General features: G+C 40.0%; 1 protein-coding gene across 1 annotated transcript in view; it reads right to left on the reverse strand.

The window, feature by feature from the left end:
- Positions 1-19,989, reverse strand: part of LOC126116362 (protocadherin-like wing polarity protein stan) — a 365,097-nt gene that overhangs the window by 128,072 nt on the left and 217,036 nt on the right. Inside the window, exons 28-29 of the mRNA XM_049915035.1 lie at positions 18,674-18,816; positions 1,234-1,411 (exon numbers count right to left, since the gene is read on the reverse strand). Of these exons, the coding sequence (XP_049770992.1) occupies positions 1,234-1,411; positions 18,674-18,816 (321 nt within the window). The remainder of the gene's footprint in view (positions 1-1,233; positions 1,412-18,673; positions 18,817-19,989) is intronic.

The raw sequence follows: 19,989 nt of genomic DNA on the forward strand, positions 1-19,989 counted from the left end.
GTTCATGTTCTGCAGACCATAAATTAGACACAGTCAAGGCTTCACAACACATAAAATTAATTTTGCAATAGCTGAAAACTCACCATGACAATGCAGAAAAAATAATGGACGAGATTTTGAAAGAAGTTATGGCCACTGCGGAAATAATCAGTCTTGAAGACATGTGTTACCTCTCATGTAACAATACTGGGGTGCCATTATTTAACAGGACAATGCTCCTCCACATGTGGTACATGTATCTATAAAATGTCTGCTTGATGTTGAGGTACTCTCACTGCCAGAAAGATCCTCAGATCTATCCCCAGAAAAAACATATGTGGGGCAGCTCAGTTGTCAACTCTGTTGCAAATCAGTATCCGGAAATTGAGGACCAGTTAAAGCAGTTGTGACCCAGCCTGCCTCAGGAGAGGATACAACAGCTTGATGACAACCTCCCAAACCAAAACAGTGCATGCATCCAGACTCGAAAGAGTGCAACTTCATATTGGTAAGTAGCCTCATACAGCCAAGTTCTTTGTAAATTTGACTGTATTTTAAACACAGAAATAATGTAACATACCATCTCAACCCATGTTCATTTCATCCCCTTCCCCCTTCCTGGATGATTCACTTTCTGTGCCAGGCAGTGTATTTCCTTCAAAATAGACATTATTTTTCAGCTCATTATTAGTTGTGTTTTACAACTTTGTTTTCTTCTTGTTTATGCTTTTGGGGCACTTTCTCCTCTAATCAACACCTGTGTACAAAGCTCTTCTTTTTTAGGTTTTCATTTGTATCACAATGTACGAAAGTATAAAAGCAATGATCCAGACACATTTTTAAATTTATATCTCTGTCAATGCTGCTCCAACTGTTTTCACTGTGACAGTTTTAAGTATCATGCTGCTTCTCTCTTATAAATATAATTAGTAACCACTTAAGACTTGCATTTAATTTTGAATCACTAATAAAAATTAATTTAATAAGAAATTTACTGTTCTGACAGGAAAGGTAGGAATAGACGACACTATAATGAATGCGCATGTGGTTTTTGTATTGTTTGGGCACATGAGCAAACATCATAGAATTATGTTTTCCTTAAATGGATTTGCTCTACAACTGACAACTAAATTGCCTCATAAATGGTACACACATACGAGTTATTACTGTCAAGTAGTTAGTGTACTTGAATGTACACTATAAAGTCATTGTTTTAAAGATTTTATATTAATGAACTATGTGTGAGATACCTACCTTCGTCAAGCTGCTTTATACCAAGTAGATCTAATGGTATAAAAACTCTTGAAAAGGTATCAAACTTGGTGCGATCAAGCAGATAGTTATTATATTTGGGAAACGCCAGAAGAGGACTAGACCTGCTAGGGTCACCTGTAAGTCGTAACCCTCCACTCAGACTTGAAGCAGATGAAGACTGAAATATAATAACAATAACAAGTCTTTAGACTAGAGAGATAAAGTAGTAATTTATCCATTTACCATAACGAGTGACACTCTCATTGCGAAAAACCTATGTACCATGAAACAAACATTTGACAACAATCAGAAATGATAAATGCATAAGTGCTAGTCAAATATACAAAAGATTCAGCTTTCAGCACAAGGGACTTGCATGCACAAAATTTAGTAGAATCATATTACCAAATTACTTAAATAAAAACATGGTTACAAGAATCATTCAGTCCAACAAGAATTAAATTGGAATTCCATGCAGTTAGAGTCCATGGAAGTGCATGGAGATGAGTTATGCTGTTCATCAACAATGTTATTACAAAATTTTCCAGTGATCTGTCTTTGTTTTGTTGTTGGTAGTCTTTAGTTTCAAGACTGATTTGCTGAAACTCTTCACACTAGTTTATTATGTGTAAACCTCAACTTCAAATAACTGCTGCAATCTAGATCCATATCAACTTACTATATTCATGTCTTGGTCTCCCACTATAAATTTTAATTTTAACCCTCACACTTCTCTCCATCATCAGTGCCTCAGGATGTGTCCTAACAACCGTCCCCTTCTTTTTAGTAAAGTTGTGCCATAAATTTATTTTTTCTTCCAATTAAATTCAGTACCTTCTCTAGCCCATCTAATCTTTAGCATTATTCTGTAGCACCATGTTTAAAAAACTTCTACATATTCTCTTCTTGTTGGAACTCTTAGTCATCCACCTTTCACTTCCATGGAAGGCTACATTCCAGAAAAATATCTTCAGAAATGACTTCCTAACACTTAATCTGATATTAGCTGCTAATAAATTCCACCTTTCCCGGAAATTATTTTCTCGCTGTTGCCAGTATGCATTTTCTAACCTCTCTATTTCAGTCATCGTCACTTATTTTGCTGCCAGAATAGCAACACTCATCTAATCTTTTAGTGTCTAATTTCCTAATCTAATTCTCTCACCATCACCTGTTGACTGAACTATAGACTACCAGTAAACTCAAGAGCGAGCAGTGCTTTTTTGGGGGAAGGGGGAAGTGGCCTTTCCGGGAAGAACCCTGCCACGGCTACAGGGGCACACAAAATCAGTGCCCGTTACCTGTCTAGTGATGTAGGTGGCGTGCAGTGATATACATCATATCTGTTCATGGTAGTTCATGCTTAGTTGCTAGTGTCAGTCAGTTAACTTTGTATACTTACTGATATTCTTCGGTATCTGGAAGTGATGGCTAATAGCTCTGCATTGCAAGAAAATGTGCAGAATACAAAGAAGAGAAGCTGTTTGTGGAGTAACGAGCATTCGATCATCTCTAATGTTATTATAGCATGTGTTAAAGAGGCGACACAAAAAGAACTGTAGGCTAATATTACCAGTCCCAATCAAAGGGCTGCAATTTATTCAAATGTCTGCTGCCGCCCCCCCCCCCCCCCCCCCCCCCAACAATAGGACGCATAATGGAGGAAACCCATCATTATAGAATGTTTCACAAAACTGGTCATTCGACAAATGACTGAGGACTTTTACATAAACCAAAAAATACTGGCAACATGACGGAAATTACTTGCTGCCGTGAAACAAAAAATTCATTTTCTTTGGCAGAAAGATGTTTTACGCAAGACACTGTGTGAAATGTGATTTACCTGGAAAAGAACTGTAAGTATATGAAAGATTCTGGTAGACGGAATGGATCTAATTGACTGGCGTTGTTAAGTACCTGATCCAAGTGAGGAAATTAAGGGAGCTAGGCAGAAAATTCATTTATATTGATGGAACTTGGGTGGACAACAACATTACTTACAGAAAATGGTGGCAGGACCCTGATGTGGATGGCATTATGGACAATCTTAGTGGAAGAAAATGATTATACTGGTAAATATTGGATCAAAAGATTGGTTTTTACACAGTGCACAGGTAATTTATAAAGTGGGATGTGCAACAGGAGACTACGATGGGCAAATGAACTATGGAAATTTTTGAAATTGGATATCGACTACATTAATTCCGAATCTGCCATTGAACTATGTTATTGTTATGGACAACACTTCATATCAACAAGGAGCATAACAAAGCTCCAACTAGGCCCTAAAGCATATACAAATACTTGCCCCAAGTGTTACAGATTTTGAAATGATAACTCGAGATGACTGTAGTGCATACTGCTTACACATGATGAAACTTGAAAAAAAGTGACAACAACGACAATGACATTGACACTGTTGATGATGACCTCTAAAATATGATGTATGTAAACAGGCAATGAATAATTTCTTAAAAAATGTGTTGTGTATGCTTTCAAGCCTGACAATGCTCATCCACCATAAAGTTTCTTTTCTTAGAAATGTACTACATGGTAGTAAAAGTGTTAAACAGTTTTCCAAGATAAACACAATCAAATGTGATCCAAAGCAGTAAATACCTTTACCACTAGTTGCACAAAATCAGTAATAATTTAAGAACTTTATGGTAAAATTAATTAATTTTTCGCTAATAGAATGTGATCCAATCTCACAAAATCTTTTGTGCTTATGGAACAGCAACATTTGAATGTATTCTGTCACTAAATCTCTATCTCTCTTACTATTCACCTGATTCTAAGACATATTCCTTAAAACGTGTGCGCAATAGCTTTTCTAAACACTGCTGAAATATCCTTTGAAACGTGTACATCGATTCAGGACTTCTATGTAAAAAGCTTGACATGTGAGGTGCATTCACATCTTACTTATTTTTTGGTAAGAACTTTATTTGTTAATCTACAGCAATGTTATTCTCTTCAAAATGTTCCCAATTACATACTATACAGGGCTATTACAAATGATTGAAGTGATTTCAAACATTCACTGTAGCTCCATTCATTGACATATGGTCACGACACACTACAGATACGTAGAAAAACTCAAAGTTTTGTTCGGCTGAAGCCGCACTTCAGGTTTCTGCCGCCAGAGCGCTCGAGAGCGCAATGAGACAAAATGGCGACAGGAGCCGAGAAAGCGTATGTCGTGCTTGAAATGCACTCACATCAGTCAGTCATAACAGTGCAACGACACTTCAGGACGAAGTTCGACAAAGATCCACCAACTGCTAACTCCATTCGGCGATGGTATGTGCAGTTTAAAGCTTCTGGATGCCTCTGTAAGGGGAAATCAACAGGTCGGCCTGCAGTGAGCGAAGAAACGGTTGAACGCGTGTGGGCAAGTTTCATGCGTAGCCTGCGGAAGTCTACGAATAAAGCAAGCAGGGAGCTAAAGGTACCACAGCCGACGGTTTGGAAAATCTTACGGAAAAGGCTAAAGCAGAAGCCTTACCGTTTACAATTGCTACAAGCCCTGACACCCGATGACAAAGTCAAACACTTTGAATTTTCGGCGCGGTTGCAACAGCTCATGGAAGAGGATGCGTTCAGTGCGAAACTTGTTTTTAGTGATGAAGCAACATTTTTTCTTAATGGTGAAGTGAACAGACACAATGTGCGAATCTGGGTGGTAGAGAATCCTCATGCATTCGTGCAGCAAATTCGCAATTCACCGAAAGTTAACGTGTTTTGTGCAATCTCACGGTTTAAAGTTTACGGCCCCTTTTTCTTCTGCGAAAAAAACGTTACAGGACACGTGTATCTGGACATGCTGGAAAATTGGCTCATGCCACAACTGGAGACCGACAGCGCCGACTTCATCTTTCAACAGGATGGTGCTCCACCGCACTTCCATCATGATGTTCGACATTTCTTAAACAGGAGATTGGAAAACCGATGGATCGGTCGTGGTGGAGATCATGATCAGCAATTCATGTCATGGCCTCCACGCTCTCCCGACTTAACCCCATGCGATTTCTTTCTGTGGGGTTATGTGAAAGATTCAGTGTTTAAACCTCCTCTACCAAGAAACGTGCCAGAACTGTGAGCTCGCATCAACGATGCTTTCGAATTCATTGATGGGGACATGCTGCGCCGAGTGTGGGAGTAACTTGATTATCGGCTTGATGTCTGCCGAATCACTAAAGGGGCACATATCGAACATTTGTGAATGCCTAAAAAAACTTTTTGAGTTTTTGTATGTGTGTGCAAAGCATTGTGAAAATATCTCAAATAATAAAGTTATTGTAGAGCTGTGAAATCGCTTCAATCATTTGTAATAACCCTGTACACTTATGCCAGTGCTTTTTCCAATTCCTGAAACACTTTAGGAACTGTTTTTTCGGAATAGTTTCTAGGTCTCTTAACTGTGCATTTTTAATCCTATCCGTGCTTGTCAAACCACCGTCCTTAATGCCTGCTTTGAAATGTTTATACCACTTTTTGCCCTTGTTTTACTCATAACAGACTCACAAAAAGCAATATTTAACATTTCTAAAAATTTGATACATGTTATTCCATTCTTATAACAAAATTTAATACAGATTTACTAATTTATTTATATATAAAACAAATAATCATTGATACTACCAAAACACATGTAACCTTTTTGACAGCTGACAACAGAATAAATACCCAATATGCCTAACATTGTACAGATACTTTTCACATGTTATGAAGACAGTGACAAAAAAAGCAGTGCAAAACGGACTAATATAACACATGAAATTAGAAATTTCTCATTCCTTTTTTAAACACTCTTTGTGTTGCAAGAACTGTTAAGTTTCAACGCAGCCCTTCAAAGAAAACTTCTACCTTTTAGAAGAAATGCAAAGTAAATACAAACCTTAAAATTCTACAGATTGACTGCACTATATGGGGTCCATGTTATGAATAGCAGTGGAGGAACATACATCCACATGAACAGGCATTTGGTTCTGTGTTTGTAGTAGAATTCTGACTTCCGTTCTTATGTTAATATTATTTACTCTATAACGTTGTTTTTCAGAAGAAGCTATCATCTTTTGTGTTCATAATAGTCTTAACGCATATGTCTAAAAATAAACGCTGCTGGGTCATATCTGTACATGGCATCACCACAGATTTAAAGCATACACTGTGGCAGGGTCGGTAATACGTTGTGAAACAGCCTGTAAAAGCACCTTGCGACGCAGCTGGGCAGGCAGAATGGGGACTCGCTCGCTCGCTCTTCAGTTTACCGACAGATTATACTTTCGATTATCTTTATTTTACTTTTGCTGATGTTCATCTTATAACCTCTTCCAAGAATCTATCCATTCTGTTCAACTGTTCTTCCAAATTGTTTGCTGTCTCGGACAGAACTACAATGTCATCAGCAAACCTCCAAGTTTTTATGTTTTCTCCCTGAACTTTAATCCCCTTTTCAAATTTCTCCTTGGTTTCCTTTACTGTTCACTCAATGTACAGACTGAATAACACTGGAGACAGGCTAAATCCCTGTCTTATATTGTTCTCTGCCACTGCTTCCCTTTCATGTCCTTTGATTCTCATCATTACAGTCTAGTTACCACACGAGTTGTAAACCGCTTTTCGCTCCCTGTATTTTATCCCTACTACCTTCACAATTTCAATGAGTTCATTCCAGTCAACAATGTGGAAAGCTCTCTTTAAATCTTCAAATGCTATAGACATAGCTTTGACATTCTTTAACCTGTTTTCTAAGATAAGCGGTGGAGTCATTACTGCCTCACATGCTCCTGCATTTCTCCTTAAGCCAAACTGATTTTCCTCCAGGTCAGCTTCTGCCAGTTTTTTTTTCTTTTTAAGGTAGGATTAGAGGCACAAAACTAGCAAGTTTTTTTTTCTCTCTCTCTCTCTTTTGTGTGGTGCCTGTCAGTGACTCAGTGTTTCTGCTATTCTGTAAGTGATCTCCTTTACTGCTGAAGTATTTACATTCTGCTAGAATTTTTCTTACTATATTTAAAATAATATTTCAGCAGTACTCAGACCCTACAGCACCGGCCTTCTTTGAAAGGAGAATTATTATGTCCTTCTTGAAGTCTGAGGGTATTTTAACTATCTCATACATCTTGCACACCAGGTGGAATAGTTTTGTCCTGGCTGGCTGGCTCTCCCAAGGATGTAATTAATTTTGAGGGGCTGTCATTGGATAAAAATCAGGGGTGGGCCTCAGAGACCCCACTCATACAATGTGGCAATGATATTATGTCGCCAGGTGGTGTTATACGCTTTTCGTAAATAAAAAAACCGCAATCAGATGTTGGCCGTAGGTGAGCCAGTATGCCATGTGATTCCAGGACCCAACCCAACTGCTGACACTCCATACATTCCAGCAGTTTCAAAGAATGGTGGTAAGGCTGATGGGTCGATAGCTATCCACTATCGTAAGAATGATCCTGATGTAAGCAAACACATATGCAGTGATTGTTCAGTGGTCATAGCACACATTCACATGCTGTTATGCCATTGGAAGTAGACCCTAACTATGTATTTGATATTTTGTGTTATACTACTGCTGATAAAACTTTAAGACTTTCTGAAGCATTAACAGACAGCAATGGTTTTTCTGATCAGTAAGCTAATGCTTACACCGTGTATTTCTTATTTTAAATCACAGTGTATAGTCACTTTCTCTGAACAGTTCTGTGCACAATATTATGGGTAGTTCTGATCGGTACATGTTGGCTTGGTTTAAAAATACTTTCTCAATTTCTCCTTTGTATATGAAATGCCAAAATTCTTAAGTTTTCATTTTCTTTTTAATAAATTTTAGAGGCATGGTACAGTATCATTACAAAAATATCACCAGACATACAGAGCTGTGGTAGCTTAATGGATATAGTAACTGTTTTTTAAAAACAAGGTTGTGGGTTTGAATTCATTCTAAATAATTTTTTAAAAAATATTTATTGAAATAGCATCTTGTGTTGTACACCTGAGAGTAAACGGAGTGTGTGGAGGAAAATCAACCTCTTTATGTGACAATGCTCTGTTCACCATTCTTCTGTTTGTAAGTGGTCATCTTCCTGTACAGGAGCATTCAGTCATAGAAGTCATTCTGAAGAAACATCCGAAGGGTGCAAAGATCTTCTCCCTTTGTGAGTACTGAAGAAAATAGTGGGAAGTCTCCTGCCCCCCCCCCCCTCCCACCACCACCGAACAGCTACTCGACAATCAGGTGGGCAGTCATTGTGGTGGTTCTCATTCGTTTGTTTCCCATGTGTAAGGTGACAGTGGCTAAAACTGTGTTACATTCTTTTGCTCTTATGCTTTCGTTCTTGTGCTCTTAAAATCATACATTGCTCTTACAGATAAATTACTGTGTTTATGCAAGTATTTTTCTGGTGCTATTTTTAAGGTAAAATATGGTTTCTGCCTGGTCCCTTAAGAAGCATATTACTGCACATTAAGTTATCCCTTTTAAAATTTAAATGGCGTTTCAAGTTTTATTATTTGTCTACTGTTTGTTGATTTTTATTATTTACCTGCAGGTGTAATGTTTGGTCTAATGTGCTTCTGAATGTTTTATTTTAATACTATTGATGCAAATGATTTCAGTGTTCCATTTCCAAAAAGCATTAAAATAAAGAAACTGGAAACAGATTAAATGAAGAATTATTAACATTCAGTTGCAGAAAGTCAAACAGAAAAAAATAAGCTTCTATCTGATCATCTGCAGTTGCTCTTGTCACTAAAGGCTTGATAGACCTGCTTCCCTGTTTAAATGTGCTGATAAAGTGTTGTGTGTTGGGTTATCTTTGCTATGTAATGCGGGTGAGCTACACAGCCACATAAAATATTAATTCATTATTGTACCTGACTACACACAGCTGAAGCTGTGGGGTGATAACAAATGTGGAAGAATACACAGCATAATGTTTACATCAGGAGTGTTCTTATGATGAATAGTCTATACTCCACAGGCCTTGTTTCCTCTTGGGGTTTCCAGTGCTCTGTCAAATTCTTCTCACAGTATTGCATTTTTCATCTTATGTTCATTTACCTCCTCTTCCCTTTTTATAAAGTTTCCTTCAATTTTCATTTTCCTTGTACAGCCCTTCCATCCATTTTTCAACTTTCCTTTCTTTGTTTAGTACTGACTTTCTATTTGAGCCCTTGATATTCATACAGTGTGTTAGCTGTAAGTTGGCCAATCGGCTCCCTAGATCTAAATTGGTCCAAGTCAGAAGGCTTCAGTTGGTAGTCATTTGTTTTAGGTTGCAGCCAATGTTATCAAGCTTGCAGTACTGTTTGAGGCAGCCGTTGTTGTCTGCTCTGTTACTGTTTCGTACTTTATCCTATTTCATATGGTTTCAATTCCCTGTAACACATGTATGTGAGTGTTACAGTTAAGAACTTTATTACGCATGTCAATACATATGACAATTTCACTTTTGATTAACAACATTTCACTGATTTTTACTTCTGTGAATGACTTCTATTTGCATAAGCATGAAGCACAGGTCAAGATGCCTGCACTGTGGGAGACAAACATGGCCTGTTAACCCCCACACAGCTCCTCACCCTGCAGCAGTGGTCTATGAGGGGATTGGGCTTGCTTCCACCATTTCCCGCAACTCCATCTGGCAACTGGCCAACTTGCAGTTAGCACAATACACAGGTCCTTCTCCTTCCTATTTTCCTACAAGAGGCATCTATTTTTCCCCTACTTAGGCATGCTTCAACAGCCTTCTATTTTTCATTTACCCATTCCTGCTTTGCCATTTTGGATCACCTGTCAATTTTATTTTTCAGACAACTGTACTCCCTTATGTCAGTTTCATTTGCTTCATTTTTATATTTCCTCCTATTGTCAGTTACCTTCAGTACCTCCTGTGCCATACAAGGATTCCTTCTAGAACTTGTTTTCCCCCTATTTGATCTTCTGCTGAATCCACTATTTCATCTCTCAAAGCCACCCATTCTTCTTCTGTTATATTCCTTTCCCTCATTTCAGTCACCTCCTAGTATCACTGTGCCAGTTAGCTCATCTGCAAGTGCCAGCATCACTTTCTTTTGATGATGTAAGTAAATGAACAGATAAAAAATCTTCTCACCAAGCAGCAGCAGGGAAAACACACACACACACACACACACACACACACACACATAAAGATTGAACTTTCACAAGCCAGTGGCTCTTTCTTCTGGTGGAAGAGTTGAAGGGGAAGGAAGAGTGGTAAAGGGGAAGGATGCAGTTTAGAAAATTCAGCTAAAGCCCCAGGTCACAGGAGACTTACCAGATGGGGTGAGAAGGAAAGACTGATTGTTGGGGACTGCTCTGGATGAGATCTGAAATCCTGAGAGCTTAAGGGTGGAAGACAGGGTAATATGCAAGACAGAGATTAGTACTAAAACATCGTGCATGAGCTCCGAAAGCTTGTGAAAGTTCAATACTTTTGTGTATGTGTTCCCATACCGCCGCCTGGTGAGTAGATTTTTCTATCTGTCCATTTATATTATGTTGTTGTTGTTGTTGTCTTCAGTCCTGAGACTGGTTTGATGCAGCTCTCCATGCTACTCTATCCTGTGCAAGCTTCTTCATCTCCCAGTACCTACTGCAACCTACATCCTTCTGAATCTGCTTAGTGTATTCATCTCTTGGTCTCCCCCTATGATTTTTACCCTCCACACTGCCTTCCAATACTAAATTGGTGATCCCTTGATGCCTCAGAACATGTCCTACCAACCGCTCCCTTCTTCTGGTCAAGTTGTGCCACAAACTTCTCTTCTCCCCAATCCTATTCAATACTTCCTCATTAGTTATGTGATCTACCCATCTAATCTTCAGCATTCTTCTGTAGCACCACATTTCAAAAGCTTCTATTCTCTTCTTGTCCAAACTATTTACCGTCCATGTTTCACTTCCATACATGGCTACACTCCATACAAATACTTTCAGAAATGACTTCCTGACACTTAAATCTATACTCGATGTTAACAAATTTCTCTTCTTCAGAAACGCTTTCCTTGCCATTGCCAGTCTACATTTTATATCCTCTCTACTTTGACCATCATCAGTTATTTTGCTCCCCAAATAGCAAAACTCCTTTCCTACTTTAAGTGTCTCATTTCCTAATCTAATACCCTCAGCATCACCCGACTTGATTCGACTACATTCCATTATCCTCGTTTTGCTTTTGTTGATGTTCATCTTATATCCTCCCTTCAAGACACCATCCATTCTGTTCAACTGCTCTTCCAAGTCCATTGCTGTCTCTGACAGAATTACAATGTCATCGGCGAACCTCAAAGTTTTTATTTCTTCTCCATGGATTTTAATACCTACTCCAAATTTTTCTTTTGTTTCCTTTACTGCTTGCTCAATGTACAGATTGAATAACATTGGGGAGAGGCTACAACCCTGCCTCACTCCCTTCCCAACCGCTGCTTCCCTCTCATGCCCCTCGACTCTTATAACAGCCATCTGGTTTCTGTACAAATTGTAAATAGCCTTTCGCTCCCTGTATTTTACCCCTGCCACCTTTAGAAGTTGAAAGAGAGTATTCCAGTCAACATTGTCAAAAGCTTTCTCTAAGTCTACAAATGCTAGAAACATAGGTTTGCCTTTCCTTAATCTTTCTTCTAAGATAAGTCGTAAGGTCAGTATTGCCTCACGTGTTCCAGTATTTCTACGGAATCCAAACTGATCTTCCCCGAGGTCGGCTTCTACTAGTTTTTCCATTCGTCTGTAAAGAATTCGTGTTAGTATTTTGCAGCTGTGGCTTATTAAACTGATAGTTTGGTAATTTTCACATCTGTCAACACCTGCTTTCTTTGGGATTGGAATGATTATATTCTTCTTGAAGTCTGAGGGTATTTCGCCTGTTTCATACATCTTGCTCACCAGATGGTAGAGTTTTGTCAGGACTGGCTCTCCCAAGGCCGTCAGTAGTTCTACTGGAATGTTGTCTACTCCGGGGGCCTTGTTTCGACTCAGGTCTTTCAGTGCTCTGTCAAACTCTTCACACAGTATCGTATCTCCCATTTCATCTTCATCTACATCCTCTTCCATTTCCAAAATATTGTCCTCAAGTACATCGCCCTTGTATAGACCCTCAATATACTCCTTCTACCTTTCTGCTTTCCCTTCTTTGCTTAGAACTGGGTTTCCATCTGAGCTCTTGATGTTCATACAAGTGGTTTTCTTATCTCCAAAGGTCTCTTTAATTTTCCTGTAGGCAGTATCTATCTTACCCCTAGTGAGATAAGCCTCTACATCCTTACATTTGTCCTCTAGCTATCCCTGCTTAGCCATTCTGCACTTCCTGTCGATCTCATTTTTGAGACGTTTGTATTCCTTTTTGCCTGCTTCATTTACTGCATTTTTATATTTTCTCCTTTCATCAATTAAATTCAATATTTCTTCTGTTACCCAAGGATTTCTACTAGCCCTCGTCTTTTTACCTACTTGATCCTCTGCTGCCTTCACTACTTCATCCCTCAAAGCTACCCATTCTTCTTCTACTGTATTTCTTTCCCCCATTCCTGTCAATTGTTCCCTTATGCTCTCCCTGAAACTCTGTACAACCTCTGGTTCTTTTTATCCAGGTCCCATCTCCTTAAATTCCCACCTTTTTGCAGTTTCTTCAGTTTTAATCTACAGGTCATAACCAATAGATTGTGGTCAGAGTCCACATCTGCCCCTGGAAATGTCTTACAATTTAAAACCTGGTTCCTAAATCTCTGTCTTACCATTATATAATCTATCTGATACCTTTTAGTATCTCCAGGGTTCTTCCATGTATACAACCTTCTATCATGATTCTTAAACCAAGTGTTAGCTATGATTAAGTTGTGCTCTGTGCAAAATTCTACCAGGCGGCTTCCTCTTTCATTTCTTAGCCCCAATCCATATTCACCTACTACGTTTCCTTCTCTCCCTTTTCCTACACTCGAATTCCAGTCACCCATGACTATTAAATTTTCGTCTCCCTTCACTATCTGAATAATTTCTTTTATTTCATCATACATTTCTTCAATTTCTTCGTCATCTGCAGAGCTAGCTATATTATATTATCAATAATTGATTTTTTTGTTGTCATCTTTTGATGATGTGTAGCATTTTCTGTCCTCCTATCACCACAAGCAGACACACATAGTCACTGCTTGTGTTGAATTTTACCAGTGTCATACACAGCCACAGCAATCGTATCGAGCTTCGGCGGTCAGATTTCAAGGCTTCAGTCATGAGTATCAGGTCATTACTGCTAAATCTCAAGAGTCTTATGTAGACACTATGGTCCACAATGCAATCATTCGTTCAGCCTCAGATAAGGTCCACGTACCCTTCAGATTGAGGACCCTAAGTCGGAAGAGGTTGACTATTGCACAGTCATTCAAGGTCTCCCACACTGTAGGCCATCAGTTAGAGATTGGTGTGATGCCACCATTGTTGAAAGCATGCAGCCTAGTGCACTGGGGGAAAAAGGACATAGCTGAGTATAAAGAAGCCAACTTGGCTGATGCAGACAAACAAGCCATCAGCAGCAGGGACAGTAAATGCCATTTCCTTCAAGTCCCTCTCATTTAATGCAGCATGAGCAGGCATCCTGCCACATGTGGTGGGCCTCTTGGTGATGTTAAAAAGAAGAAGAAGAAGAAAAGGTCACACACAGGCAAACTGTCAATCTCAGTCCTCCTCAAGAGTCATTGCAGGAATCAATGGACAGTGATATTCACACTGCTTTGTCATCATATTTGCTGTTGGCTGCATATCTGAGCAAACTTTTTATTGAAGTTCAAGTGATGGCTCAGCTATTATGCCTACAAGTTGACACAGAAGCCTTCGTGCCCTTATTCAATTCCCAGATGTACATCAGTCACAGGTCCTCACTGTTGGTGCATGTAAAATATTGCTTGATAAACTATAACGAACAGCATATTCCTGACATGATTTACAGTTCAGCTGCCCATTCTGTTATGTACTTAGCTGCTAATGATGCTAGTACTGAAAATTTGTTAAGCTTAGATGCTTCTATTACTTTTGGCTTTTATACTATGGATGGGACACATCAGGTGTCAGACCAAGTGCCTTATCACAAATTGGATTCCACATGTTCTGAGTTTTCGGATCTGTTTTCCCCAGGGTTACGGTGTGCAAAAAATTTTGGAGCACATATCATCCTCAAACCACCTGCCCACCTCTTTTTTTGGGCACAGCCAGTGCCAGTAGCTTTACATGACCAAGTCAAGCTGAAAACATAGCACTTATCATCATTAGGAGTGATTAGATTCACTTCCTCAAGTGAATGGACTACAACCTTAGTGACTATAGAGAAGCCATCTGGTCAACTCCAGCTCTGTGATAACCTCAAGGTCAATACTGATGCACAGGCAGTCACAAACATGTACCCCTACATTGTCCACAGGAATTGTTCACAAAGTTGACTGGGAGTAAATTCTTTTTGAAAATTGACTTGGCCAGAGCCTAACTTTAAGTTCTGTTGGACAAAATATCAAAACATTTGCTTTTGGCTCTATCAGCGTCAATGGGCAATGTTTAGGGTCAATAGTGCACCTGCCATCTTTCACTGTTTTTGAACAAGTTATATAAGTTATCCCTCAGTGCCTCAACTACCTTGATGATACTGTCATGACAGGTGCTACCATGGAGGGCCACATACATAACCTCCCTTCTTTGTTTACTGTTCTACAGGCTGTGGGTCTCAAATGTAATCTTGCCATGTCTCACTTTTTACAGCTTTCCATTGTTTATTTGGAGCCATCATGAAATTCCCCAGCAGAGTATGTGCTCTATGGTCCAGCATACAGCTTTGCCTTGTATGTCTAATCCACAGGTCTCCAAACTTTTTTCAAAGCAGGCCAGACAACTGACAAAATGAAGAGTGCAAGCCTCACCATCATTCTGTGCTATATCTAGATACAATAATTCAAAACTGAAAATGAAATATTTATGACATATAGCAGCCAGGAGGTCTCCTATTACTCTAAAAACAATATTTAAGACTTTCTTTTGTTCTAAAAATGTAGTGACCCCTGTCATAATCTATCAGGACTTCAGACATTCCTAGGAAAGGTGTTGTACTACCACAAGTTCATTCCCAAAGCAACTACTATCACCCACCCCTTACATCTCCGCAGGGAGACATGCTCCTTTCATTTGGTCTCCCTCTTGTGAGTGTGTTTTTGTGCAGGTCCAGGATAGTCTTCACTCCATGTTGTGTCTTGCAATCTTTCAACATGGCAAGCATCTGGTCCTCGTAATGGATATGTCTCAGGGCAGTCCTGGTTCACCACCATTTAGATGGTTCTGAAAAGCCTACTGTCTTTGCATTGAAAACACTCAGCTTAGCTCAGCAACTTTATTCTCGAGCAGAAAAAGAAGCTCTTGGTATTCTCTGTGCTTTAAACAATTTTTGTTTGAACTTGTATGATATAAAATTTCATTTAATTAACAACCATAAGCCCTTGGATTCCTTGTTTGGCAAATCAGCATCCTTACCAGACAAAGGTGCTTACTGTTCTTGTTCTAGTATAATAATGAGACCCATTTTTATCCCATATCACAACTTGTGAACACGGATTTTTTGTCCCAGCTCTTCATAGGCCCTGACCCCTCATTCGACCAGTAGCAACTGCTTTGTTTTCAACTGGATATGGTCAGCGAGGCACACAGTGGATGGTTTCCCTGTCACTAGTTCCCGTATTGCTGCTGCCATGGCAAACAATCTGGTGCTCTTGCAGGTCGAACATGATACAACACGGATAGCCACCTGTCCTTCTGGCTGGGCATCGGATCTGCTTTAGAATTTTTATGCACTGCACCATCGCATCTCCCTCTTAGACAGCATTATTCTCCCTGCGTTGTGGTTCCAGGGCCCCTATGGTGGGAGGTCCCCCACTTACTAGATCAGTGTCCCTGGGAATCTGGTGCACAAAATTGTTCGCATGTCACTGTCAATCAGTACGTACAACATCTTGTCAGTGTATGCCACCAGCATTCAGATTGTAGGCTGTGTCTCACACTATTTTTTCATCATGGCCGGCCCCTACAAAGGCTTGTGAAAAAGAGTACACATTGATTCAGATGTGTCCTTTTTTTTAGACACTTTCTGGTTAATGAATGTTGATGCTTTTTCTCATTTCCCGTGTGTCATTCATTGTACTTCTGCGATGGCAGAGGCAACTGCCAATGCCCTGTCAAGATATGTTCTCCATAGGAGGCTTGCTTTGCACCCTGGTTTTGGACAATGATCCTTAGTTTATGGCACAATCTCTCAAGAACTTTCAACCACATAATGTAATTCAACACATCACTTCACCTCTCTTCCATCCATAGTCAAATAGCGAGGCAGAATGCTTTTCCTGAGCATTTAAGAAACAGACGCCCAAGTATGTAAAAGACTTCCAATCAAGGAGGCCCTCACATTTTTTATGCTTTTACAGAACATCATCAATTGGAGTCAAGAGTCTTATCAAGCTCCTGCATGGCCATCAACCACGGATGCCCACAGCACACCAGTCTCGGACAGAAGTTTTGGATGGTGTGCTTGCTGGCTCCCAGCTGTTGTCAACATATGGCATGATTACCATGTCTTCATGATTCACACCAACAGTCGACTCGTGGCATGCCACAAGAACCATCATGGGCTTCGCACCTCATTTTTCATTGCCCTTTCCACTACAGGGATCAGACAGACCTGGCTGTGCTCGCCCACCCATGCAGTGGGGGTTTTGTAGCACCAATGGCACCTCCCACTGCACTGAGCCAGCCCTGCTGTTAACCGTTCTGCCCACCATTAACAGTTCTGTCAGCATGTCGTCCTGGGGTCCTTGGGTTGCTGGGGTGCCATAATCCCAATCACGGATGGCATGGACACCTCTGCAGTCACAGCATTGTGGACGGCAAAACCTGGTCCTCCCCCCTCCACTCTGCCCAAAAGGAAGGAGGTGTGTAATAACCAAATGGTTACTACACCTACTGCCTACAGCAGATGTAGTGGGATCATTACAGCAAGTGTAGTATGTGTCAGCATGCCAACCACAGTCACCTGGTCTGCATTACATTCACAGAATGACTCCAGTGACAACAGATGAAGACAGTGGCTTTATAAGGCCATACACAGGCCTCACTGTCCTCAGCTGCCAATGAATAAGGTGTGTGTGTGTGTGTGTGTGTGTGTGTGTGTGTGTGTGTGTGTGTGTCTAGTCCCAGTGAACTCTTGTGTTCCTACTTAGGACAAGAGGTGATGTTGTCCGGAGGATATTGCAGAAGTCTGATGCTGTTTTGGTAACAAGAAATCAAGGCTATCCAACTTCTGCTATCAGCAATATCATCAGTGGAGGAGAAGAAAATACTCCAGAGGACATCTATCTAGGAATATTTCATCTCCAAAAATTTGCATCATCAATGTTCTGTGACATGAAGAGATCATTTTCTTGTACAAAAACATTTTTTTTCTGATTGGTAACATCTATGACTGCAGAAAAATTTGCAGAAGTCCCTGGTTGTACACTGCACTTCAAAATGAAATATGTAATTCTAGTGAAGATGGGCATTTTAGTAAACATACTTTACCAAAGAAAATTTTCTTTCAGTAGCACAGTATAGACCTTCAAAACAAAAAATTATGTAATGTAAAATTTAACTCCTTAATGTACTTTTCATGTTTCTGGTTCAATTAAATGCATGTACAGATAATATGAGGTGTCTAAGAAGAAATAGCCAGTATTCAATGACATGACAGGAATGGTCATTTGAAGTAAAAAAAGAGGTCTAGAAAATATGGGCTCTAAAATGAATTCCTTAAGAGCTATGAGCACTTTGTCAGTAGAAGAAATGTGTTTACAGTAACTGTTTCACATAGCTGTTACTGTATGCAATTTAGAGCCCATGTTTACTGTACAGTATTTTCTTGTTTTGGTCCATACTATCATCTCTCAAAATGTGGAAAGCAAAGAGCTTGCAGTAGAAGAGATTTGGTTCACAATATCGATGATGTAGAAGTGTTCATAGCTCATAAGGTACGCATTTTAGAGACAATGTTTACTAGATTTTTTTTGCTTTGAATGTTCCTCTTTGCCATATGCCTGAATACTGACCATTCTTCTTGAGACACCCTGCATAGTAGGCTATGGTGTAACTCAGAAGTTGATTTCAGTTGAAATTATTGTTGTATATTAGATGTGGAACAAAATATTAGATGTGAAACAAAATATTTTTGTGAAATTACATTTTTATTATATTTTTACCCACATTCATTATGTAAAAATGTTAATATTTTGCATGTTGATATCACATAAAAATCCAGGCTCTAGTGATGAAGAAAGCAATGTAAATTTTCTTGAAGTAAAATAATTAGAAAGTATGAGACATCAATTATTCTAAAGCTATTAATTAAATAAGTACAAAATAACAGACCTGCAATGGGGACACAAGAAACTGTGATGTATCTGGTATTACTACACGCCTGTCTCCCGGGTCCATGCTACCAGGTAATGCAGTCTTGCTTACTGTCTCATAACCGTACAGGCTTTCAGCTGTCACAATGTCCAAACCCAGAACTGAAACATATATACAGTTACGTGAGCATGAAAGATAGATAGATTATGGTCAAAACACAAGGGGATTCTTAAATGCAAATTATTCATTCAAACATATTTAAAACCATATTTCTCAATAGTTAAGTTTGTCAACTACTCAAATATATCAGTTGCAGAAATCATGAGCTCATGTTCTATAACCATTCTGGGTGAGAGGTGAGGGGCAAGGGACAGCAGTGTATGGGCGAGGGGAAGAGAACAACACTGTCTGGCGGAGTGTCCAGGGACTAGACTTACAACAAGCACAGCGTCAGGAGGCTGTAGGGCGTGGAGGGGAGGGGAGTGGGAATGGGAGAGCAAAAAACGAGAAGAGTGAGGAAGGGGAAAGATAGGCATGTGACTGGCGGGTGGGGGGGGGGGGGGGGGGGGGGGGGAGGCGGGGGGCACACAAATGGGTTGAGGGGATGAGAACAGGGAGGTGGAGGATGGAAACTGTTGGATGGAGGGCGTGGGAACAGTATGTTACCATAGGTTGAGGCTGGGACAATTTTGGGAGCAGAGAATGTGTTGTAAGAATAACTCCCATTTGCACAGTTCAAAAAAGCTGTTAGTGAAGGGGAGGATCCAGACGGCTGGGTAGTGAAGCAACCACTGAAATCAAGACTGTTATGTTCAGCCGCATATTGGGACACAGGATAGTCTACTTTACTCTTGGCCACAGTTTGGTGGTGGCTGTTCGTCCTGGTGGACAGCCGATTGGTAGTCATACCAATATAAAAGGCTGTGCAATGATTGCAGCTGAGCTGGTACATAACATGTCTACTTTCACAGGTGGCCCAACCTCTGATGGGGTAGGATAAGCCTCCTCCCTCACCCAATGAAAGCCTGGGCCACCTGTAAAAGCCGCCATGTGATATACTAGATCTGTTGCAATCACTGTACTAAATTTTATACTGGTATGACCACCAACCAGCTGTCCATCATGATAAACAAACACTGACAAACTGTGGCTACGACCAAAATTGTCCACTCTATGGCCCAAGATGCAGCTGAACATAGCAAGCTTGATTCGATGGCTGCTTCACAACCTGAGCCATCTGGATCCTCCCCTCTCCCAATAGCTTTCCTGAACTGCACAGATGGGAGTTATCCTTACAGCACTTTCTCCACTCCCGAAATCATCCCATCCTCCAC

Source organism: Schistocerca cancellata, chromosome 1 (genome assembly GCF_023864275.1).
Source record: "Schistocerca cancellata isolate TAMUIC-IGC-003103 chromosome 1, iqSchCanc2.1, whole genome shotgun sequence".
Classification (NCBI taxonomy): domain Eukaryota; kingdom Metazoa; phylum Arthropoda; class Insecta; order Orthoptera; family Acrididae; genus Schistocerca; species Schistocerca cancellata.